The 26,231-nt window shown below is 36.1% G+C and overlaps 1 protein-coding gene across 2 annotated transcripts in view; it reads right to left on the minus strand.

The window, feature by feature from the left end:
* Window positions 1-1,011: 1,011 nt before the first annotated feature.
* The window catches only part of LOC128988076 (uncharacterized), a 153,784-nt gene continuing 128,564 nt past the window's right edge, over window positions 1,012-26,231 (minus strand). Inside the window, exons 7-15 of one of the 2 annotated variants that reach the window (XM_054409271.1) lie at window positions 11,210-11,382; window positions 9,196-9,277; window positions 8,484-8,606; window positions 7,693-7,748; window positions 6,599-6,823; window positions 6,153-6,370; window positions 5,466-5,626; window positions 4,661-4,745; window positions 1,012-3,140 (exon numbers count right to left, since the gene is read on the minus strand). In XM_054409271.1, coding sequence (XP_054265246.1) covers window positions 2,153-3,140; window positions 4,661-4,745; window positions 5,466-5,626; window positions 6,153-6,370; window positions 6,599-6,823; window positions 7,693-7,748; window positions 8,484-8,606; window positions 9,196-9,277; window positions 11,210-11,382 — 2,111 coding nt within the window. In that variant the 3' untranslated portion in view covers window positions 1,012-2,152. The remainder of the gene's footprint in view (window positions 3,141-4,660; window positions 4,746-5,465; window positions 5,627-6,152; window positions 6,371-6,598; window positions 6,824-7,692; window positions 7,749-8,483; window positions 8,607-9,195; window positions 9,278-11,209; window positions 11,383-26,231) is intronic. The other variant, XM_054409272.1, reaches the window with a different exon arrangement.

The raw sequence follows: 26,231 nt of genomic DNA on the forward strand, positions 1-26,231 counted from the left end.
GCCATAAAAGTAAATTAATTAATAGCAAAACATAGTTACAAAAATAATATTAACTATTTTTAATATTCAGTTTTATGTCCGTGATGGTCGTGACAAAATTTCGTGTGTTTTCATCAAAGATGCTCTATTAATAAAAAATCACCAAAGATATTGCGTTACCATGGACATTTTATGAAACTTCAAATGTCAATAAATTTAAAAAAATAAAAAAAGTTTCAAAAAACAGAACAAAAAAATTTAAAAGTGCTTTTCCTGAAAACGTACGTTTTTAAATTTTCACTCATATATGGTACATAGTAGTTAAAGCTAGTATATTTTTGAAACTTTTTTTTAAAGAGAATGATATCAATGTATCAGCAAAATAAGTCAAAGATTTTAATCAATTAACAAAACAAAACCATATTTTTTTTTTGTTTAGTTATTATGTCAAAATTACAAGAATATGCAAGCCATAGACTAAAATACTAAAATATAAAATAGGTAGTTTTTAAATTACTCCTATTGTTTGGTTGTTTATACCAGGAAAGTCCGTTCTGATTCAAGAACGCTAGGCCTGAGACATCCATCCAAGGAATTTTGATAAATAACACTACCTCTTTGTAGTGCAAATAAATCTTAGGTTTTATCACAACTTTAAAACAAGGGAGTAATTGGCAGAGTGATTTATTTCGTAAACTGGTTCATGGTGTTAAGTATTTCCAGATAAATGGACCTACAGATGAAAGAGATTATGAAATGTTTAAATTATTAAATGGTTACAATTAACATAGACTTAGGTAACTAACGTCAATCCTCAAACCTCAGTAAGTTTGCCTCGCCAATATCAAGTCGCCACCTTTCTCTGATTTCCATCCATTCCGTCTCTGCTCTAAGCTTATGTCTCTTCGCATTGATAAATCAATAAAAATTTGTGACTGATAGACAAATAAATTTGGAGAGTTTGTTGGCAAATATTCTGGTACTGTATCTACAGTACTAATTTCTGGTACATTAAACTTTGAAGTACAAATAGGATTGTGTCTTAAGTATACCTTTTTTAGTTCAAGTATCAAGTAAGTATATCATGGCCAAGCTTTATGATTTAGTGAACTCAAAATTTTTATGTTGGTCTTAAATCTTAATAATGTTTGGAAAGAATAGAAACAAATTTGGTTTTCATAAATATGGTCTAACTTTATTATAGTAGTACATAAAGACAGCAAATAATACTTGAAATCGGTTTAAAATCTTTAAATACATAATCAAACACGATAATTTGTGTCTAATGATTTTGTACTGTAAAATTAAATGGCTGCAGCAATAAAAGTCATAAAAACATTCATGTATAGTCTAGAAAGTGTTACAATATGAACGATAAAAGTATTTAAACAGCTGTAAAATACTAAAAATTTTAAATTTTCCTTTACAATATGAGACAAGAATCTAATTACAACTAAATTTAACAATATAGTACACAAAAATTAAACACTATACAAAACAGCATCATTCACAACCACAACAAATGAAATCCATAATAAATAAATACAAAGTCTATGACTAGCAACTTATGTGCCTAAAGTAATACTGAATTTCTATATTATACAGTAACTTGGAAATGAAATTAAAGTATTACCAATGTCTCAAAACGCATCCCTACACATTTATCCTTGGTAAAACTTTATTAAAACACAAGATACAAGATTTTCCCTTAACCCATAAATGTGCAAGTCTTTGTACAAACTCATTAGACAAATTTAAGAATCAACTTCCCACATTGTTTAGACTTTCCATAGTACACAACATTTCTATTAATTTACAAATTCACATTTACACAAATAAACAAGACGACCCTTCACCTAAACTTGAATCCAGCCTAAAAAAATAAAACCTAACTTTCCACTCTCTTCTTCATAAATATGAGTTTAAAAGTTGTATTAAATTTAAAATTAGGTTTTTCTTATTTTAGACAAAGATAAGCCACAGAAAATATAGAAATCGGTTGATCCCATAGCAGCATAATTAAAGCTTTTTAAGTTTTTATCAATTGCTAGGTTGCCCACGGTAAAATTTGTATATAAAATTTTGCAAGCAATCTGCGATGGTAATATGCAAGTCAAGCTATGTTTCATAAGTCCTTTTGATTCAAGTATATTTCCATTTGGCACAAGACCGGCTAACCTTCCGATTCGGAAGGGAGTAAATCAATATCTTCCGACCAACTGAGATCCATTGCGGTGGTAGCAGCTGAGACACTGCCAGAATTGGAACCAGGCATGAGGTCATTCACCTTTTTTACAGTCAAATTTTGATGTTTCAAGTCTTTGATTTTGTGCTCAAAATATTTCCTCCTTCTCTCAATCAGTTCAGAGGCGCTCCCCGATAAGCTATCATCATCGGAACAGTACTTCTGGACCTCCTCGTCCGAATCTCGGGTCCCGGAGTCGTTGTCTGACGCTTCTTCCGATATCATCGCTTCCCCAGCAGATTCCTTGGGCAGGGAAGACACGAGTCCGTCCACTCTGTTTATCATGAGGATCTCTTCATTCTCTATGACTTTCTGTTCGTTTCGTCTAGTGTGAACGGACGCTTCTGATCCACCGCTGGAAGAAGATAGTTTAGGGGAAGCAAAATCTTCTCCGCCCATCACTTCCATTTTCTCTCTATTTATGTGACGTTCCAGGTCTAAAAAACTGAGTCTGTCTTCACCGATAGTTTCCACGACGATTAGATCTTCAATGTCGTCTAGTTGACTGCCTGTGCGAGACGGTGGGCTCGTACTATCTCTCCCGGGGGAGAACTCTCCGTCCCAATCTGCAGCCAACTTTCTCGGCACAGACACTTCAGACGAGTCAGAGTCGAAGGAGAAGGACCTTGTGCGCTGGGGCTTGTGTGAGCCGGATACGCAGGTGGTTGTCCGACTACGCTGCCGCTTGTGAGGATTGGGTAGGGTGCGCGAGTGGTGAGCAGGGGAAGGAGTGGCCGACTGTACCGCTCTCATGCTGTGAGCTCTGCGCACCAGACGTGTCGCAATGTTGTTGGGGCTCTCGTCCAATCCTAGATCCAACACCCATGACACAGAGTCACTCTTCTCTACGACCCCTTTCACCTTGGGAGACTGCGGTGGGGAATCGTCATTGCTGGTGCTTCCCTTGACTCCATTTCTGGAAAATATAAAATAATTATCAGTTTAAAGTAAATTCTGATAGCTGAAACCTTGCGTGAGGCTCGCAATGCCCTCTTCCACATTGAGAGAGACTATCCTTTAAATTAACTATATCCTGTGACTATATTTTACCGTACTATGACTGAGACTATATCCTTTACTTTTGAATAAGTAATTTTCTAAATCACTTTGAAGATGAGTTGTTTTGGAATCACATCTACATTTATATTTAAATTCTATAGGATAGTAAAAGCAAAAACGTTAAGTCAGAGAGCAATTATTACTTTCAACATACACTTTTATTTCCAATTTGAACTCACAACAATACAATAATGAGCATTTAAATCATAACTGAATCTTAGCAATGAAACAACAACTGCAAAGACTAAAAAGTATAAAATATTTAACAGATTATTCAAATTATTACACTAGCTGTATATAATAAACTGACAACTTCTAACAAGTAGGTTGGCCAATTTTATAAGGATACATTTGGATAATTTCTGTATGAAAACAGTATAAATATAACTCACCAATTGACACACTTATTTACAGATGCAGTTAAAGATAATTATTAGTTATAAACCAGTGAATAGATGTGTGTTAACTTACAAACGGTCCGGAAGTTCTAAATTTTGTATATGTTGTCTAGGACGGTAAGTAGGTGTTTAAAATGCAAAATACACAATTTTCCCCCTCCACCATTTTGAATAAATAAAAAAAAATACCACTTTCTTGAGATAATCGCATATATCTCAGTATGTCTTGGTACGTTTTAGTGAAAAAGAAGATTTAGTCAATGCTATAGACAATTAAATTTCCTATAATTACGTTTAATAAGTTTCTACGACTTATGGCTAAGAAAATATTAACTTAATCAAAAGGGGAAAAAATAAAGTTATTCCGATTTTTTTTATATATACGCTATGTGGACTTTCAAATAACGGCTAATTTGAATTTGTATTTCTAACCATGATTAAAAATGGCTCATAAATATTAGCGACAGTTTTCTACGTGGTTCGTGATATTATTTAACACAGGCTTAAAACTCATGCCAGAGCGGAAAGCTAACCCGGTAGATGCAAAAATCTCAAGAAAGTGCCGATTTTATCAATATGGTGGCGGGCGCAGAGGGGGGGAGTTGTGTATTTTGCATTTTAAACACCTACTTACCATCCTAGACAACATATAACAAATTTAGAACTACCGGACCGTTTGTAAGTTAACCCCCCTATTTTTGTCTCTATAACTATAAAACCCCTAAAAAAATTGCATAACGTTCACTTATTACTTTTAATACATACCAGTACAAAAATATTTAGTTTTTAATTAGTTTTTTATTACAGTGTTAGCAAAACGGGAGTGCCGATGAAGACCAGGTCAAGTCCCTTCAAACGCACGCACCCCCACAGGTCTCCATCGGCACTCCCGTTTTGCTAACACTATACTTCTATTACAAAAGCAGTCAAATTTAATGTATGTAGAACTTTTAAAATGCATACCAATATTTTAACCCACCTGTAATGAGATTCTTGCTGGCAGTGTTTAGGGGTTGTGAAATTGGAGTGTGGTGACACTGGCAGTAAATGAACATTCTTCGACCCTAAAAAAGTTTTATAAAGTTGAAAAAGTTTGCATATAACCATATAGTATTATTATTTATTAACTAAATAAAAAAATCATCATCATGAAGTATTCTAAAAGTTCTTTTTCTTTTACCAATCAAATACAGACAATTTTAATCCTTCATAGGTGTCTTTGATTTAGAAACACAATCGGTAATACAAGGAAATTTTTTTGGGGTGTTAAAACATTAGACAATCATTTAAAACATTAATACAAAAAAGTATATGTGTATGATCAATAAAATTGAACATAATTTTAAGTAAACATAATTGGAAGGTCACAGACCAATGCAGATTCTGTAAAACCAAGGTGTAAACCTCCGAAAACTTGTGGCCCTATGAAGATCGAAATCTCTGGGAAGGCAAAAACTCGAACCTGAGCAGATAAGAAATTTAGGTGACTCACAGCTGCTAAGGGCTGTCAGACAAACCGGAGGGGTGCTACAAAAGATCAACAGGCCAAAGTAGCTAGCGCTAGTATTACGCCCCCCCCCCCCCCCACAAAAAACGGCTGGTAAAAGCTTGAGAAATAAAAACAAAACTAAACTAAACATAATTTTAGCTAAAAAAAATTCAATCATCTATTTTAAAACCAAAAACAGATTACTGTACAGACAGGCTATGCGGACACACTATGTGTTCATTACTTATTACCTCTGTACGTTACTTCATTTTATAGTATTCAAAGACATATTCACCAGACAGGTCCGCCTGCGAGAGTGCAGCTAGTGCACTGACAACCTCGGAGCTGTGTTTGAGTTTCCACATGAGTTCCTCGTTGTACTGAGACAGCCGCTTGTTCTTGTTATCCTCTTGCTGTACTTTCTGCTCCATAGCAGCCTTTTCAGCCGCTAGCGATCTACACAAAATGGTAATTTGTCAGCCATTCCAAGAATGTGATGATTGGTTATCTACAGAGTTAACTTTCATTCTTTGCTATTATTACTTTATTGTGAGTCCGTGAATATTCAAGGCATTTCTTAGTCTTTGTTCATGATTAATTTCTTACTCAGGACCTATTTATATTTTAAATGCCGAGATCAGTAAGCTAACGAGTTCATATAACCAATACTGCTGTTGAATCATAGAAGGCCGTTTATACTGGTTTTTGTTGTTGATTTGTAATAAATTAACAATTAACATATTTTTGGGGGATAGAAATCTTAACTGAGTTAAGTTTTGTGTTTCTTGTACCAATATATTAACTCTTTATATCCTCATTAGATTGTATATGGACTCTTTCCCATCCATGGAAGACTGCTATCCCAACAAACCTCTTCAACCCTAGCCCTTTGTGTTCTATGTTACATGCTTTACACAATCCGTTTTGATGGGATGGCATGATATTTTTCAATATAGTTCACTTGTTATGCCAAAATACTCACTGTTCCACAGCTGTCTTCCTCTCCAGCTGCACTTCCAGGTCCTCTACGCGAGCTTGCAGAGCGGTGATGCGTTGCTGTGCATGTGGCAGTTGTGATGCGTCTCTATGTGCTACCTCACTGCTGCGGCGCAGATCTTGTAGTTCTGTGCTGCGCAATTCCAACACTGCACGTAAACTTGCCACCTCGTCTTCCAACATTCTGCAGCGACCTGCTGTTGCCTGCGGACATCCGGGGTAAATTATACCAACAGCAAAACAATTGGATTTTTTATTGATTGTAAGTTCACGCCTCCCAGGGTTTTTTGTGCAATCAAAAGTTAGTATACTGCAGGAACAACTTATTGAAAAAGACAACCAATAGAACGTTTCATGCTTATTTTGTCCATAAGTTATGAGCGGGATGAGAACGCATTATGACCACAAGGATATTTAGACACAAATGTATACCTGCAGCTTGGCGTCTTTGTCAGAATGCATGGACTCCAGCAGTGACTTGCTCTGCAGTTTGATATGTTCGTAGTCCGAAGTAACAGCTGTTATCCGCTCAGTCAGCTGTTTTTCTGTCTCCGTGAGCCGCTGAGCTGCCTCTGTCTGTAGCTTCTCAACTTCCAACGCGTGTTCTTTCTTCAGATGTTCCAACTCCAAAGCGTGCTGTTGCTGCAAATTCTCCACCTGAAAATAAACCATCTGTTAGTCTTGTATTGCAAAATTTTGCAATCAAAATCAAAAGACTAATGAGATAGTTTTGTATGCATGAGAAATGGACTCTAAACTGAGAGAATGTTGAAATAGAAAATAATATGCAAGGCTCCAGACCACTGGGATATTTTAGACTGTCATGGGTTGATAGTGCAGAAAGAAACAAGAGTATAGTTTTGAATAGGGAGGGAAGCAAAACCAAGAAGGATTGTGGGGAGTGAAGGTTGAGAGGACAAACACCTTCTTGGGAGACAGGAACATAAATTTAAGTGGCCTTAAGGTACAAATTTGAATATTTAGGAATGGTTTATTGAACAAAACCATATAGAAAAGCAATCAAGTTTTGGTCAAAATCTTTCTAGTTGGGTTTGAATCTGATAACTTCACAATAAAATTAAGACTAAAAGTAATTATAATATTCAGTACTAAACCACTAACAAATCTATGATTTTCTGTGGGTATTTTAATTGGTTCTTCTAAATTCAACTGCATAGTATATTATCACACTATTTCTGGTTTAATGTTGGACATTGTGGGTGACTTATCACACATCATCATCATGTGAACATGAAAACATACTCAAGAGCATACAGCTCTTAATAATACTATTGGCACTACTCATGACACAATGTATGTATTCACTTTTCATATTATTGCTTTAACAATCTGAACTGAGAAGCTAAATCCCCAGCCGCAGCAGGTCTCTGAAGGTAGCAATTCTTAGTAGGCAGCACACTTGATATATTAAAATATTATAAGTTGTAGGGAGTTAAATATAACCGGGATAAAACAGAAAAGAGAACTTCAATCTCTAGAACAATTTTACAAAATTAAACACTTACCTTACTGCTTAGCCTCCTCTCCAGTTCTTCAACTCTCTCATCATGGATCTTTTGCACTGGAAAAAAAGAGTTTGATAAAAACCATTAGAGTGATACAAACCTAGAACTTTTAGAGTAACAACTGACTTTAGAATTTTGTAAACATGCTAAAAACCAGAAAAGCAATATCTTGTTTTATCATGCATCAATTATGCGTTAGAAAATAATATAATGAGAAAATATTTTTATGATAATCGACTGCGGACTTTGCCCTTAGTAGTTGTCCAAAACACATAAGTCCAAGGCATTACATAAAAGTGAGTTTCAAAAATAGAATCTCTTTCGTTTAGTTAGTTTTTTTCTTTTCATTTCAACAATCACCAATAGTATTATTTCCTTAATAGTTAAACTTATTTATTAGTTAGTTGTTGCCCTGGACAGCAAAAAAGCGATGGAAGGATAAATAGGCAAAGACATGAGAATGGGAGGATGAAGAAGACACAATTAGGATCAAAAGAACTCGATGGATCAGTGCAACCAAATATCTTCTTGGATGTAAATGGCCATGGTATAAATATAAGAAATAGAAATGGTAAAATATAGTAGGTAAGGACAGGACCGATTTAGTAAATGGGCCCTAAACAAAATAATTCCCCTTCGAGAAAGGAGGGGAGGGAGGGGGCGTAGTTATCTATCAGGCCCAGAGTGCATCAGCAAACTGCGAGCCTGGGAAAGGATTGAAGGCAGTAAAATAGACATGATACAGTTATGAATTTAACAATTTTTGAAAGTCCATCATCATAAACACTTACGTTGTTGCACCTGTTCCTTGTGGCTGTCTGCTTGTGAGCTGAGTAGGGATTGAGTTTCTTCCAGCCGCAACAAAACGTCCTTCTTCTCTTCCTCCGACCGACGATAACTCGCTTGGAACTCCTCTGTAAATTTAATGGTTGTTGAATGAAACAATTCATACCAAACAACTGAAATGAGAAAATAGCAAGTGCATAGCAAACTAAATCTGTATCGACAAATATCTTGATTTTATTTCAACTAATTATGTACGATATTTGTATAGAATGTTATTCAGAAGCTGTTATGGAAGCTATTTAGTTCTAATTACATGAAATTGGTAAAATGTTGGTAAAATTACTGTTTACTGAAATAATACTGTGAAGTAAATAGAAAGCTTTGAAAATTCCAGACTGGCATCTAAGCTATAGAAGATGTCAAAATATTGTAAGCCTACTTGGTTTCTAAGCATGCCAGTGCAAAAAAGTAACCAAAATCCAGAAAAAAAACAAGAAAATGCTAGATCAACATCACAAGTAAAATATTACTACCAGGTCTCATAATTTGAACATATTATAATAGAAATATATACTGAATAGTACTGTATTCCAATATTTTACAACATAATATGAGGAAACAAGCAAAACAATCACCGTATAGAAAAATAATTGTCCATAAGTCTGTTACAACAAATTGTCTGTGACAATTAATTGATTATCTTAATTTTTTACTCACCCATTTGGAGTTTAGTGTTCAGCCAATCTTCTCTCATTTTGCCCAAGTCCTTTTTCAGTTGAGGATTTGAAAATGCATCAAGCTGCAAAAAAAAATTATTTTATAATGATCACCACAATAATCATCAGTGTATCCCTTGACATAGATACTTAGGTAAATATTTATTTTGAGGTGTGCACTTTATTACAGAAATCGGCAAAAGAGCTGTGTTTATTTTTATGAAGTTTCTAAAAGTGTAAGCGTAATCTACGGCTTCTAGATCAGTTTTGGAGACGAGTCAGCTGGTTTGGAGCCAAGGTTGAAGTTTCATCTCAGCAGATTGAGATACTGAATTAGCAGTTGTAGTTCAATCAGATGAGCTGAATCTCTTGTTATAGGTATTGTTCCACTTAGTATATCCATGCCAATCTGGCACTTGTCATTATAGTAAAGGACAGATCACGACACATTCATCATTAAGATTGTAAGGACTCACGACCAGGCAAAGTCATTCTTTAGAGTTTAGATAATGCTCAAATTACGTTTTAACACATTCACTGCTAATGATATGTAATACTTTTATAAATGGCTAAAAAACATAAACATTAACATGATCATGTTAATTGAGTGACAATATATCTTTAATTAAATAAATTTTATACTATAAATTGTGGATTAAAATATATTATGTAATTATATACATCATGTATTATATATCTGCTAATATACTTATGACGCACAAGTGCGTCATTAGCAGTGAACGTGTTAAAAAGAGCACTAATTGTATTAAGATTCAGTTACAATTACAGTTACATATCTAGGGATTTCACTTTAAAATTTATGTACTGTAAAATTAAAAAATGTGTTTAAAGAATGATTTAAATCACACTGACCACTCTAAATCTTCTTCTATAACAATGAACATTTTCATAAACCAATCCTATATTTGTTAAATGTAAGCGATTTTGATTCACCGTCATTTTCAGAAAACATTGCAAATTAGACTGGTTAACTGTAGACATAGATTAAAACTATAAACCAAAACCAGTACTAAAAAAATAAGAAAACACAGTACATCCTTATTCACCATTACAAATTAAAGACGATTTGAAACACAACAGTGTTACATTAAATCAATGTTGTAAAACCTCTTTAACAAGGGAACAAATGAGAGTAAATGTCACACTGACATTTCCTACCCTGCCTCTACAATTTACCTTAACCCCTATTTTTAAGCCAGACCTGTAGGATTTAATAGCCAGTAGCAGGGATTCGGTAAACTCATGTTTAGTTTAAAGGCAACACCCTTTAGCCGCCACATGAAAAACATTGCATGTTAGAAGTGCCCAGAATGTTTCTTGCTAAAAACCTTAGAACTCTCCCAATTAGATGTCCCACAGAAAAGTAAGGTAGAGAGGACATTTTCTTATCGACGACTGTGGAATTATACTTTTGCTGAGCAAGAGCTCAAGCGACGAATACTGTGATGAAATTCCTATTGCACAGGGAGCAGAGTCTTCCTCCACCGCAAGTGTTGCAGTACATGAGGGCGAGAGGGAAGGTGTTGGACTATGCCCTTGACACCAGCGACTAGTGCTAGACACCACTTAAATGTCCTATTGGATGTTTCCTCTGTACCTTACTTCTTTACGGAAGTCCCAGAATGATCAAATAGTGTCCAGAACTTGTTGGGAGGTTCCAAATTAGAATATAGAGGGTATTGTAATATGGAACTTCCAAACACATTATGAACTATTTTTTTCATTCTGGGACTTACAAAGAAAAGTAAGGTAGAGAGAAAACATTCAAGTGTCTAGCACTAACGCTGGTGGGTAGGGTAAGGTCCAACACCGTTGGACGTTTTCAGAAAGCTCAATAACTTAACAAAATTTGTTTCAGAATCCAGTTAATGGTTTCAAGTTAGAATCCTTCCAGATACTAGTAAATTTACATTATCTAAAAGGTTAACGCTCACAACTGGACTCTGCATTGTCACATAATGGATGAAGGAGGAATTTTCAGTAAAAAAACTTACGTCGTAGACGAGGTAGTTAAGTAGGACGCCCAATGCCTGGACTCCCTGCGCAGCGTGGCGCAGCTCCTTAGTGGCAACATCCAGCCGTACAGAGGGCAACGGCTGCGACACCGGTCGAGGCACCTCCACCTTGCCAACAGCCGCGACAGCATTGCAAGCCACACGGTTGACATCTGCAACAAGCAACCGAACATGAATAAAGGATATTACATATCTTCATAGCAACGGCTCTTAGAACCCGCTCCATAGAAGAATAGCCATAACAAACAACATAATCTATTTAACGAGTTCAAATAAAAAATTCAAACAAAAAGAGGGTGCCAAAAATATAGGTAATATATGGATTGTATCAGTACGAGTGTAAGAGAAACCCTAAAAAGAAAATCTGAATGCAAAAACAAGCATGGCGAGTTTTGATTGCTGGTGTGTTGATTCTCAGAATACTAGGGGTATTATATTGAGTTTTGCTACTAATACAAAATTTCATGCTAGGCTATTGGGTTAAAACGTTGGCCCCGGTTAAGAGTAATGAGAAAGAAGGCACTGAAGGCAGTATTTTTGAGAACATAATTAGGCTTAAAAACCTCAAATTATATACCACCTTGACTATTCTTTGTTACAAGTCCTACAAACAAAACATTAATTCTTTTGTATTCTTTTTAATCAATAGAAAAATCTATTTTCATAAATATCAATCTTTCACTTGGAGATAAAGGAATTTTTATTTATTTATTTTGCATTCAGTGGACAACTAATGCATTAACTCTGTTTTTAAGTTTTCAGTATACAGTATATTTAAAATTCAATCCATGGTATGATTACACAAGACAATTTTGTTCTGGTGATCCAAAGACAACCTCGCTGAATTTAAGTTACAGACTTCTTAGTCTCAGTATCATGACAAAGTTGCACTTCCCACTTCCTGTCCTGCCTTATCACAGCTTTCTCTGCTCTCTCGCCTTGTATGGCGCACACACACAACTACACACTTGCACCAAGAATTACGTGCAATGTTTGTTCCATATACTGTAATAATGGTACCAACAACTACTTGGTAAATAGAAACTGATGTGTGAAAAGTAATCCAATGATCATTCACGTTTGGAAAATTAACTTATAATTTTTAATTTGCCAACGTTAGAGGCACCAATTTTAGGAAATTGTAGCTGTTAACGAGTTATACAATATTTCTGTTATCTAACAAATTTTAATATCAAATTAATCAGCCTTGACACCTTTAATATACTATTATAGATAATAATCTACTTACGTATCACGTATGCCAGTAGGTGTCAATTATTAAAACTTGATATGCTGTACATGTTTCAAGCCTAAATACGGCTCATCTTCAGCAGCATTTTTCTATGTACAATTTTCACATCGAGAGATGATTGTCGACTATATACAGACCACATATACACACAAACACAGAACGTTTTAGCATGCTATTTTTATTATTTACATGTGTTTTTGTAGCGTACGCTCGTTTAAACAATACCCGACCGGACGACATTTGTAGGCCTACTGAGGAACACGAACACGGGAGGGGGGGAGTGACGTCACGATATCAGCTGACAAGCAAACGTTTTCATAAAACATTTAAACAAGATTCATAACTCCATCAAATTTAAAATGGAACTGGAAACCAACAATTGCCTAAATTTCTTAGACATTAAAATAACCAAAGCAAACAATGGCGAATATGAGTTTGGCATCTATAGGAAACCCACACAAACTGACTTAGTAATACCGAAAAGTTCCAATCACCCTAATCAATATAAATTAGCAGCTTTCAGATCCATGGTTTACCGACTTCTTACATACAACCTTTGTCCCCGTGAATTTGAAAAAGAAAAGAGCATTATTAAACAGATTGCTTTTAACAATGGCTACAATGTTCAATTAGTTGACAACTTAATTAGGAAAACAAAACAGAACCTAAATAAACCGAAAAATCCTTCTACAAATAAAAAATATATCCCCTTCTGCTATGTAAACAAACACTCTGAAACAATTGGCAACATTTTCAAAAATTATGGATTCCACCCTGGATACAAAATCAACAGAAACCATCTCCAAGGACAGAAACGATCCATTGATAAAAAGCAAGATAAAGGGGTATATCTCATACAATGCAACGGTGGTGACAAATGTGACAAAAAATATGTCGGGTACACAAATAGGTCGTTTTCTCAAAGGTTTAAGGAACATAATGCCTCTAAACAGAATAAACCTACGTCGATTGTTGCACAACATCTTAAGGATAACATAGGTCATAAAATCGAGTTTGAAAAATCATTAAGTATTTTGAAAAGTTGTAGCCAGAAAAACAAAGCCAAAGTATGGGAGGAATTATTTATTTACCAACATGTGAAAGAACACGGCAATGAAACCATGTTAAATACGAGAGAGGAATATTCGGACAAAATCACCTATCAGCTGTATTACGATGTAGATAACAAAACTGGAAATGACAACCACCAGTCAGCTGATACCGTGACGTCACTCCCCCCCTCCCGTGTTCGTGTTCCTCAGTAGGCCTACAAATGTCGTCCGGTCGGGTATTGTTTAAACGAGCGTACGCTACAAAAACACATGTAAATAATAAAAATAGCATGCTAAAACGTTCTGTGTTTGTGTGTATATGTGGTCTGTATATAGTCGACAATCATCTCTCGATGTGAAAATTGTACATAGAAAAATGCTGCTGAAGATGAGCCGTATTTAGGCTTGAAACATGTACAGCATATCAAGTTTTAATAATTGACACCTACTGGCATACGTGATACGTAAGTAGATTATTATCTATAATAACAAATTTTAAGTTGAAACTCTATTTTTTTAGAGAGATAGAGAGAAATCATTGAGCAGTAAAGAGAATAGGCCTATAGGCTTCTGAAACGTAAACAAATAAAATAAAATCTATAAAATACAGTAACATGTAAAGTTGCCAAATTACTGATTTCCCTTGAACCCTAACACTGGCATGTTTTCATAACGTAGTTTTTGGAGGCAGATCATTAAATTGTAGGTTGAATCGCTGCAGATCTGTGCCAAAACAAAGTCTGCCGGCAGCTCCTGCTGGACATAGCCAGTGCGAGTTTAAATTTAGCTCGAGTGTTTTGATATACCGATTTGCTTGCGTCATGTTTACATCTTACCAACCTGTACCACTAAAACTACTGTTAGCCTTTTAGTGGCATGGCCATGTGCCAACAACATGATGAAAACGTATACTGAAAATGTTTAGTGATCTTTACTAATGTGTAGGCCTACATTGGGTACTGAAAACATTATATGAATAATGTTTTCAACAAGTTCAACAGCTCAACAAAGGTAATTTATACTTGTAATGAATAATACAAGTATAAATTACCTTTGTTGACACCAAGCTGTTAAATACCGATATAAAATCAATCAGTATGCAGCGCGGTAATAAATTCCTAATAAAAAAAATTCAATAGTTCACAATGGTGAGATAAGAAACAATTTAAATACGTGCATTTTTGCAAGGACAATTTTCTTTGGAATCGTGTATATTTTAAATAAAATGTGTGAGTGTTCTATTTATTTTGCCAATAATGTTTGAATCCATAATACCAAAAACCGTACGCTTCTGACAAAGGTGTTCTTTTTTAATGCATGACTGACTTCCAATGCCTACGAGTTTCAAACAACAGCTTAAATCTAAAAATTATTAAAATGCTTAGGACGGTAAAAATATATTTTGAATGTTTTCCAAATTAATGTTAGATTATAGTTTATATAATCTCCTTTTGATTAATATTTAAGCTCTTTGGGCAACGGTTCTTAGTAACAATATCCGTAACGGCCACATGACTTATGAGTTTTCATGGATCTTTAAACTCATTAAACATAACAACAAACTTGTAGATTTTATCTGGGATATACTTCAAATCCATGTATCATTGAAGTCTCCCGTAATGAAACGTCAAAACTAACACAACTATACGGCATCCCTTTACTGATACATTATCCGAACCTTTTTAAAAAACTCGATGCTATCAAAACACGATCTCGAGTTCCTACGGTGATTCCTATGGGGACGATCTTTCTGTATGTGTGTTCAGATCTGTTATGACATTCAAACCTCGCACCACTGTCAGCCAATAAGGACATCCCTAGAGCAACGACACCGCCACTTCCGGTCATGCGGCCTAATTATGTTTCCGGCGAGGGTTGAATATAACTTGACACCTTCCTAGCATGATACATTTGACGTGGTGCGCTATGGCGATATCTTTGTGATTTTTACAGAGGCCGTTTTGAAATGAGATGCTGCCATGCTGCGTTTCTGTGTCTTCAGTAAGATCAACATTTTTATTTCCTTTCATGTAACATTCTGACGACTCGTTGAGTTCGTATGAAAATAGCTTAAATCGTCGCAATAAAGGGGATGATAAACAAGAGTTGCCAGTCAAGTTTTATAAATAACCTACTAACCTATCAGATATTACCAAATATGGAAGAAGTCTCTCTTATTAACCCTTAATTCCATGCTTTTAACTTAAATATTTACAAGCAAAGATGTTATACGTTTAAGTCTGTGACTCTGCGGAGTAATTTAGCCTCAAACTATCAAGTAATTAGCCATGAAACTAGAACTACTGTAAGAGTAGCCACGAACAAGTATTCGTCCAACAAAAATTATTTTCGTCTTTACTCAGTAAAGATACAGTAATTAGTAAAGAAAAAAAACATTCACGAGTAAATTACGACTGAAAAGGAAAATTAAATGTCCAGTGGGAGAAGAGGACAAAATTTTAGATTATCTAAAATTAACCATAGAAAGATACTAGATAGGCCATCGCTGCAGTCATTTTTCTGGGAGACCCACTCTAAAGTCATATTGTGATTGAGATGATCCTGAGCAGCGACCGAGAATCATTTCGCAACTTAAGCATTGAAAGGATGAACGAATCGAGTGAAAGGAGGTTAAGCGGAGAAGATTGCAGTGGAGAGTGTACAGAACATGACGGGGCTAGACTTAAGCTGGTTTAAATTGAGTGTAGCGGGTAACTGCACTTCCAACTGCTGGAGCAAAGTGCATATAAATTTAATAATTAACAATTCAACGCTAAAACACTCATGTTCGTACCTGTAGTTGGTACTTCTGTATAGAATGATGAAACAGTCGACTAATGATATACTATATGGGTGGCTGATTCGTTATTGTGATTGTATGAATTTCAGAAGATCTTCGGTTCAATCCTGGGTATAATCAATAGCTTTTGGTAGACATAGCTGCCTTTTACTATTGGGTGTTTAACAAATAAATGTTCCTGTCTAATTAATAAACAGCTGATGTTAGTCAGTGAGAAAGCTCTTAGTCTACACTTGCTATTCGTTCATGTTCAGCTTTTTGGAATACGAACGAATTATATTATGCAACATTATCAAATATTAAATTATGAAATCGAGGAAAAAGTGACGAAGAATGCGTCAAACCTTCATTGAAGCAAATTTTCAAGATACACAAATTAAACAAATACAATAAACTACAAGAAGTAAAATTCGAAAGTTTGGTTCAAAACACATACATTTGTAAATTTGAAAGGACCATAATTCTTTTGCTGTGTCATGAAAATAAATTTGTAACAAATCTGAATATAACCACGAACTACTTTTTAACCCATTAAGGCGAATGGTAAACAAATTCTAAGTTGTTCATTAATGCCTGTTGACTTTCAGTGTTGTTTGCAATCCAGAGATGTAAACATTGTAATCTAAACTGGAGGCGTGTTGGCGATTACATTGTTTACATTTTCTACAGCACACAGATTTACTAAAATCTTATCAAAGTCTGTCAACAACGACAGAAGCAACTTACCATTCTCATTCTCCGACAAAACAGTGACCATCTTCATTGGTTCGAATTAGGAATCTCACCCAAAACGTAGCTTCTACATGATTCCACGCGGTGTTCCAGTTTCAGCAACTACGCGTAGGTTCGATTCTCGCGTAGATTCCGCATTCCGCTGCGCGTAGCCACATTGCGGCGGCAAAGTTCACAGTGCCTCAGCATAATGGCTGAATACTACTCATTGTGTTTTTAGGTCAGTAGTACTACGTCCTCTACTGTGTGCTAATGTCGGAAACTCTTGAATATACAAAGAGTTGTGAGTGAGAGTCCCTTCATTGAAATATCGCTGTTGAATCGTCTGATTGTGAATTGTTCCCCATACGTGATATCTTTAATTATATCGTGTTTTTAGCCTAACGCAATTAAAAAGTAATAAAGACCAAACCAACCAATTCCACCCGGTGAAAGGTTCCGTAATTATTTTAAAACGATATGTCAATTGGCTTGTACAGTACAATAATGATAATAAGGTTACATGTATATTGTATTGGTTTGACATAAATGCATGAGAAAGAGAAGCCTACAATGTCCTTATTTCAGTGCAGTGAATTAGAGTAATTTAACTTCATATAAATAGCGAATAAGACTGCTTGATTCCTAACGGGCATATAACTTACGCTGACGAATTCTACAAAACTTTATCGAACTCAACTAACTATGCTACAAAACATAATTTAGTAAAATCAGAGGAAAATGACAGTGTCGTTTTACGAACGTCGTTAGTTGCTTGAAGACAATTTTCGCCAAAACCTGCTGATTATTTACTAAAGTTGACTTAAACTGACCGAACTTCGTCAAAATTTTATTTCTTGATGGTAAACATTTAAATGTGAACTATCCAAATAACAATAAGTGAAAAAAATCAACAATAATGGAGGTAGGTAAAAATGTTACATTAAACTATGTTTTGTTTATACCTAACAGGACACGTTTATAGTTTATCAAAGTGCCAGTATCCATTGCCAGTACAGCAGTTAGCAGACCGCGTAAAACGTTTGGTCTAGCGCCAGGCTATTAGAACAACAATAACACTAATTTCCGTTACAAAAAGGTGTTTCCGGTATCGTTTTGAGGTGTGTTCTTCCGTTGTCGGTCCATCGTCGTACAACTGTGCGCCGCGGCGGCGCCAAAAATTGCGTTAAATGATTGTTAATTGTTGAAAACCACTTGAAACCCACTGAATTAATTACGAACGGTACACGAAACATGTGCAAACACTTGATTTTGGATGATAAGTTTGTTTGCTTGTCTTTTAGATGTATTTGAGATCAGCTGATAAAACAAACAAAATTATGTTTAAATACTGATGGGTTAATTAAGGATTTTTATTGTGAATCTGCCTAGTGGGAAAACTAAATTAATTCCGCGATGTCTACTGTTTTTGGTCAATTCTATAATCAATTATAAAATATACAATGTCTTGATAAATTGAGCTGAAATTTTACGATGCTGAATCAAAATCAACTAAACGATTATTTAAGAGACAGAAAAAAGGAAACTTGTATGACTACGTTATACAATATATTTTTTAAACGTAAAATAATACAACCTACTAAATAAAAGTTTTTTTCCTGGCGGTAGGCTATAAATTGGACGAATACATAAGTTATACACTCTTCCTTGATATAATAGTATTTTTTAAGTAAAGGAAAACAGCGCGTCAACATCAAAACTAACTTTACCTAGCCTTAATTTTTGCGACGGATCACGTACAACTATTTGTACTACAAAACACACTTTGCGAGCGTTCACGTCACCAAACCCGGCGGCTTCACCGGCGAACACACACACAACACAACTGACTAGAGACTGGACTTGTCAATGGAGGGGATATCACTTTGGCACTGGCCCGCGCAAGCCGACAAGTGAATCTAAATACCAGCTGATTGTTGAATCAGCTGTTTGTAGACATCACTTTGCCCATTTTGACAATAATAAAACCAGCTCCCTGAAATCACGTTAAATGAATGGACCGACTGGAGAATATGTGAAACGGAAAATTTATAAATATTTTGATTGGATATCCTAAGGATTCCCGTCGTGGAATTTTACGTTCACAGCAATAATATGAACAAATGTAAATATATCGGTAAATATTAAGCCACGGGTTTATGCATAACTCTGGATTACGTGGTAAGTTAAATTCCTGCTGTATCACAAAATATTAGAGAGTTTCCAAATGTCCAAGTTTCTTAATGTACGAGACTGCAGTGTCCGTATAAAAAAAACACAAATCAAATTATCAGTGAGAAAATAGTATACTGAAGTCTCATAATGTTCAAAAATTTTAGACAGATGGACTTTGGCAGTGTTATGAGACTAGAACATACTTCTGGATACTATGTACTACAAAATATTGGTTGTGGACAAAAGAAGACGTAACTGTCTTGAACATTAAAAAACTTCACTGAGTTTAAAGGTTATTTTAATGGGTTAAGTTTGATCAATATGAAGGTAGACAGATCATCAATGTCTATCAAACGATTTGTCTTGTCTATTCGTCAACAAAATTATACAACCGCGGCGCACCCCCTGCGTAAAGCCAATCCCTCTGTTTGGGCGGCAAATTTACATTTTAAACACAACCTGTAGCTGGGGACGCTCCCGTGGGCGGTTCGGATGTTTCGGCTCTCTAGTCGCTTTGTAAAGCACTTTACGACAGCGGAGGAGGTCTGATTATACGCGGCGAGAATTAATTTTACAAACGTACGACTCCAAACTGAAAAGTTGAATTTATGTCGTAACACCAAACAAATGACGACATCGTCTGGTTAACTTCTACCTTGCTAGGAGGTTCTTTGTTTGGTACACATTTTAGGTAAGGTGACCGTTTTGTTTTGGGATGGTTTTCAAAGGGTATGTGACGTTAGTTTTATACACCTAACTATCGACTTCCAAAAAAAACTTAGTAATTCATATTCAATTTAAAAGTCAGATTAACATTAATCTATTCTTTATTTTCAACTTTATTAACTTAAGTGTTGAGTTCCCAAACCCACATTAGGTAGTTTAACAGCAACAACGTGTGAAATGCGTTTTTAAACCATACCTACTGAAAACAATAATCGCTGTAAATATTCACCATCTCGGCTTAAAAATTCCATGACAGTTAAAGATCTACGTAGGTTCCACTGCGACCAATTGATCGTTTTATTAGCTTTTATTGAGATGAACACTCTTTGAACAAACCCATTAAAATGTTAATTGACGCTAAGACTACGAAAGATTAACACAATTTAAAGCTCCAATTCTGAACTTCCCAGCTATTTCTATCACATATTTTATAGTCCCTTGTTTGTTGATATTTATTTCTCTCAAGTACATCTATCCGAAAACGTTGTTCAACCTCCTCAACAACAACTGATCATCGCGTTTACCTTAACCTCACCAAACCCAGAGTCCCAAACCCAACGAGACTCACCCTTCGTCTTCCTAGATGACCGAAAGGACGCGAAGACGGAGCTCCTGCGAGTCCTTGACGTCCTGGGCCGAAAGTCCTGAAGGTCCTCGGTCCTGGTGGTCTGGACGGAGTACGCACTTGGGTATGACTGCAGACTGGATTTGCTGCCGAAAAACGCGGCAATCTTGGACAAAGTTCCCACCATTTTTGGCTAGTTTTCTGCACTAAGTCCCGATAGGTGATCCTATAATACCGACTGTACCGAATCCTAAGGTCATAGTTGATTCAAGTTCTGCTCGTAGTCACTCGGAGTTGTGAGAATCGGAGCTATGAGACGCCACGATCTCCCGCACACCCTCGATGGAATATTCCGTGTCCATTGTGTCTAACATACTGCAACTGTAGACTGTAGACCTCCGCCTACAAGTGTACTTTCTAGTGACCTTTCACTTTCATTCAATCCCCCCCTCTATTTCGCCCCGCATAAATTACCAACCCGGTTTGAACCCGGTGGTTATTTAGCGGGTTATGCGAGTTGGCTTGTAGAACAATATTAGAACCTGACTGTGAGAAATACTACGGGTTATTGGGATACCAAAAGATACAGTCCTAACACACGTTAAATATCCTATAAAACAACTAATAATGTATTTTCAATATTTAGGAAAGTTCAATCAAGTAGTATAGTCCTCTTTTCTAAAATTTACTCTTTGAACACATTTCAATTAACATATCAATTACAGGTAAGAATTTCAAGTTCCATTTTTACTCTGGTTTTAAACAAAAGTGCTTATCCAAATTTAAATATTTTTATCATTACCAGAGAGCACTTAGTTTAGTTCCAAAACAGAGAAAGTACCCCTAGATTTAGGTCTGTCTTTTTTGTATTCCTAAATACGTATGAATCTACTGTTTACAGGCAAAGGTTGGCTCCGAAACGATGGATCACAGTATGACGCCATATCTAAAAGCCTGTGTTCATTGTTTTTTTTACATAGGTCTCAAGTAAAGAAGTTCCGCACTTTAATTAATTGAAAACAATCTTAATTGTTTTGTCCAAATTTAATTATAGTATAGTTATAGTTATATTTAATTTTTTTCCGAATTTTCGTACTATAGTATATAATGTTTTTACACGTTCACTACCCGCAAGCTTTTAAATTAATTGTCCACGAATAAGCTATTAAGTAATGTGTAATGTAATAACAATTAAGAAGGGTTCCAAGTAACAATTGGTCGTGGATATGACGAATTTCCCACGTTCCACTCTCCCATACTCTCTTGTGAGAGTTACATCATTGGGACGCTGGTATTGAAGTCGATCACCCATTAGACATGGAACAGGAGACTGGAACAGTCTGACAATATGTGCAATATCCACACAAATAGATTGGGACAGAACGAGAACATAAAAATAATGTCACTAATGTAAAAATAATTTAGTTTAGATCTTTTATTGTATTGAAAACGTTAAAAATGCGTTCTCTGTTTGAAAAAGTATTTTTTTAAACGGAGAAAATTCTAGTAGTAGTAGCGGAGAAAATTAAAGAAATTGTAAGTTTAAAATTGCCATGTGATTCTTATAGAGAATATTGTAAATTTTTGTAGTTTGCTAGTTTATGGATATATTTTTATCAAACTTGGCAAATTTATCCATTTTACACTAAGGTATTATTTTACTAAAAACCACACTTTATTAGTTTCCTTATACCAGCAAACCTAGGTAATCGTTAAACATAATGTCATTTAAATAGATTTAATTAAAAAATAAATTAGGACAAATGGAAATTCGCTTAGTCGGCAGGTTTGCTGCGGCGGGGGTATTTAAATACGCCGTGGTTACGGATTAACAAAATGTTGTGATTTAATAAGAGTTTATATGTAAAACTAGCATCCGACTGTGTATTGAATATATTTCTATATCATTGTAATTTATGCATCCACAACTAAACCTCACTCGTTCGTTTTAAATATAAACATTGACTAATGATATAAATCAAGAAATACGCCATAGAATAAAGAGAAAGTAACTCTCTTTATTCTCTGGATAAAACAACACTTCACTCACAGACTCACAATTAATAGTGTTAAAATTACTACATACTCTGGATGTCACTTAACCACTCCCTCCTACATACCCAAGTAATTAGGTATACTAGAGACGGCTATGGGTAAACACATGTATATCACACCACACCACTAGCACACCCACACCGAGGTCTACAAGTTGTACAAGCGGACGGACATAACCTCAAATAAACAAATGCGCAGGTGAAATGGCGGGTCGCGGTCTGCACTTTGGCGCGAACGCAACAGCTGTGCGAGGAATGTGGGTCAGCTGTTTGAGGTTAGCCCGCCACCAGCGACCAGCGGTCCGATCAGACTGAGTACTATATCAAATGAACCGTGTCCGTTACTCTGTCAAGACGTGCGATTGACAGGGGAAGTGCAGCTTTGTATGCAACAAGCGCCGTCCGACGTCCGACTCCGACTGGCGGGAATGGTAAAGTGGAAGTGCAGCAGGTTTGTAGATATAAGTGGCACAGAGGAACTGTTTGTTTATAATTTCATCGATACAGTATTTAAATGTGTACAATCCAAAGCTACACAATGAGAAGATTCCATTGTAGCATAGATTAAAAGAAGTAGAAGTGTCTATACTCCTTTTATCTATGATTGTAGTTTGGAGACAAAAGGCCATCTAACCTAATCAAGAATAACCCACAATGAGCCCAGTATGCCAGCCATAATATTACTGTCTGATGATAAGGCTGAAATAATTCGGCGTTGTTATATAATAAAAAAAAAACACTCCTTGAGAAAAAGATATTTCTCAATATATATTTAATACTGTATGGACAGAGTAAATGTTACTCGTTTTGTACTTAAGTCATTTTTTGTTGGGTTAAAGTGAGTCATCCTGAACTTAATGTTTTGTTTCAAAAATTTCCGAAAATCACGAATTCATAAAGGAGGAGGTTAGAGTTATTTTAATGTCCAAAACCAGATGTCAACTTTCTATTCCATGTACAGTTTTTATAAGATCGGGCTCATATTATTTCATCGGTATGTTATCTAAATATTCATTCGTTTGGTAAAAATGTCGATATTAAGTTTATAAAAAAGTACCACTGTTCACATTTGTTTTGAATTAGTTCTGACGTGTACGTCAGCATGACAATAATTGAAATTCTTCAGTAGCTATCAAAATATTTTTCAGACACATCGAATCAACCCCCTTCCCTAGAACCACGACTTTGTCGGATCCATACTGTAAATACAACCCCCCCTCCCTAACCATAATATTATACATCACACAATCGTCCACACAGATCGTAACTTTCTTGATAGCGATAAAGATCTGAAAACGTTCGCAATCAATCGCGAACGAGTTGCTAAATTGAATTCCAAGTCGTGCATAATCCCACGGGCGATAATTACAGCGCCGCATTGCGAACCTGGCCGCTCACCTGCCGCGCACATTACAGCGCATGCCTAGTGCGTTACCGGCGTTACCGCGCATGCGCTGTACACATCGCCATAAACCGGTTGTCGGCGTGATAGGTTGTGAGAACGTAGATAGGCCGCCCACTGCGATGTACGTAGGTTTCGATTAGCAATACAATTGTTGGCGTTTGTCTTGTTTAAAGCTCGTTCCTATGATAATGACTTCACGTTACAGGTTGTCACTTCTCCAAGGCGATAACTCCCAAACGCATTACGACGATTCAACTCGCAGTTAGTGTTGCACGCTAAATGTAATGTGAGAATTAGTAGTTAACAGAGTTGGCAAAGGGAAATAGTCAAGTTGAGTGGTTAAATTGTTCGTTTTTCAGAGGGTGGCCGGTTTCATAATGACAAAAGTCAGTAGCTTTTTTATGATTCAAAACTTTTCCTTGACCATTGACTATTAGATACTGAAGTTACAAACTATTTACACTACGCGTATGCTGTATGCATTGTGTGATGTATATGAGTTCTGTATCGTTGGTAACTGACAAAGCCACCGGTGCACAAGAGCACAAGGCGTCTATTTCATTCTATGATTCTACCCTCTCTACTCATTTCAGTTTGGACTACTATACAACTTGTATAGCTGGTTTTATGAACTAATCAATTATTATAAAAACTATCCTAATTGGTGACAGCTCTTTTTGCCTATTTCCTATCAATATTTTGCATAATAATATCAACAAGATTGACAAAGGTTGAGACAGGGATGAACAAGTTAGTTCAGTATTGGAAACCCCAATTTTTATTCGGCATTTACTTCTAGTCTGATTGAATGTGGTGTTTTTAAAAATAAATCTTACTGTAACTGATGGTTTGCTTTAATTAACTATAGACAGATATTTTATTTGTGTTGCACATTATTACAGCATCTAGTACCGCAATGCATTATGCATTTTTGATGCAAGCTGATGGATTGCATTACGTAAGTGGTAAAGAACAACAGGTGTTAACATTGCTAATCAGTCTCCCACGTCCACATGGGAACACTTTCTACTAGGATTTATCCCGACGTGAGACGTTGAGACGTCAACGTGGGAATCGCGGTGGGAAACAGGAACATCCCAGGAACCGCTAATTACAACAGAGTACATTTCAAAGAAATAAACGTCTGAGCAGACAAACAAAAGAAACTTATGCAAGGGCGTATTGAAGGACTAAAGGGGCAATAAACCTTATTTTCAGGAAACAACCTCTTCTTCTAAAGAATTTATTGTGTTTTACACGAATTATAATAATTTACAAATCTGAAAGCTACATGCATTTAGGATACAGTACAGTGCAATCGATAACGTTCTAGCTAAGCTCTAGCAGTAGAAACCGTTGGTAGAAACTGGAAGAAAATACCGTATTAACATCTGTTGATGGAGACGTGCACGATCTTGCGACGATGTAGAAAATATACTCCATATATACCTAACTGGCGAATAAATATACACCAATTTGTTACCAAGATATTTTTGCTACTACAGCTCCCGAACCTTTCTTCTGAGTGCACCTAAGCTCGGTAGCCATACTATTCATACTTAATTGGTAGGAGATTCAAGCATTGCTCAGAATGGAAATTATAAATCCGTTTCAGAGTCGTGTTTTTCTGTGCAAAATTTCGGAGATACATACGGATCCTGATCGTACACGTTCATTCGGAGCTGAATGTGGCGTGGCGTAACGTGATAATTGGCAAAATTATGTTTATGACATTTTATTTCATAATACCGTACTGTAACTACAAAATGTGACAAATTCAGGCTCAGTAACGTTGGTTAACTAAGCGTATTCGGAGCAGTTTTTTCTCTGCTCGGCATATCCTGCAGATCCTAAACCGTGAGTTGTCTGTGGTTAGACGACTGATCTGGTTCAAGCAGAGGGCGAGAAGGAAAGTGACACTGATGTTCAAGCAGCGGAGAATCTCCAACTACAATCAACATCCCAACAGACAACATCCCAGCAGACAACAGACAGACAACAAGCGATGGACGAGGAAGGGCGAAGTGTAACGGATGTCCGGACGTTGGACACGGTATTTCCACGAGCGGCGGATTGAAAGTAATTCAATCGATCATTCACGGCGAACTCACAACAATATGGAACAATACCCCCGTGGCAGCAAACCTGCGTACTCGGACAATTTCTTGTTGCTTTATTGGCGTTCTACTCGAGCATACTGAACCTTGTCTTATAGGATAGTGACGTACACTCTTAGTACGAACGCATATGCAGAGTGACTA

Source organism: Macrosteles quadrilineatus, unplaced genomic scaffold (genome assembly GCF_028750875.1).
Source record: "Macrosteles quadrilineatus isolate MER2022 unplaced genomic scaffold, UCM_ALF_1.0 Scaffold_2__2_contigs__length_208266976, whole genome shotgun sequence".
Classification (NCBI taxonomy): Eukaryota; Metazoa; Arthropoda; class Insecta; order Hemiptera; family Cicadellidae; genus Macrosteles; species Macrosteles quadrilineatus.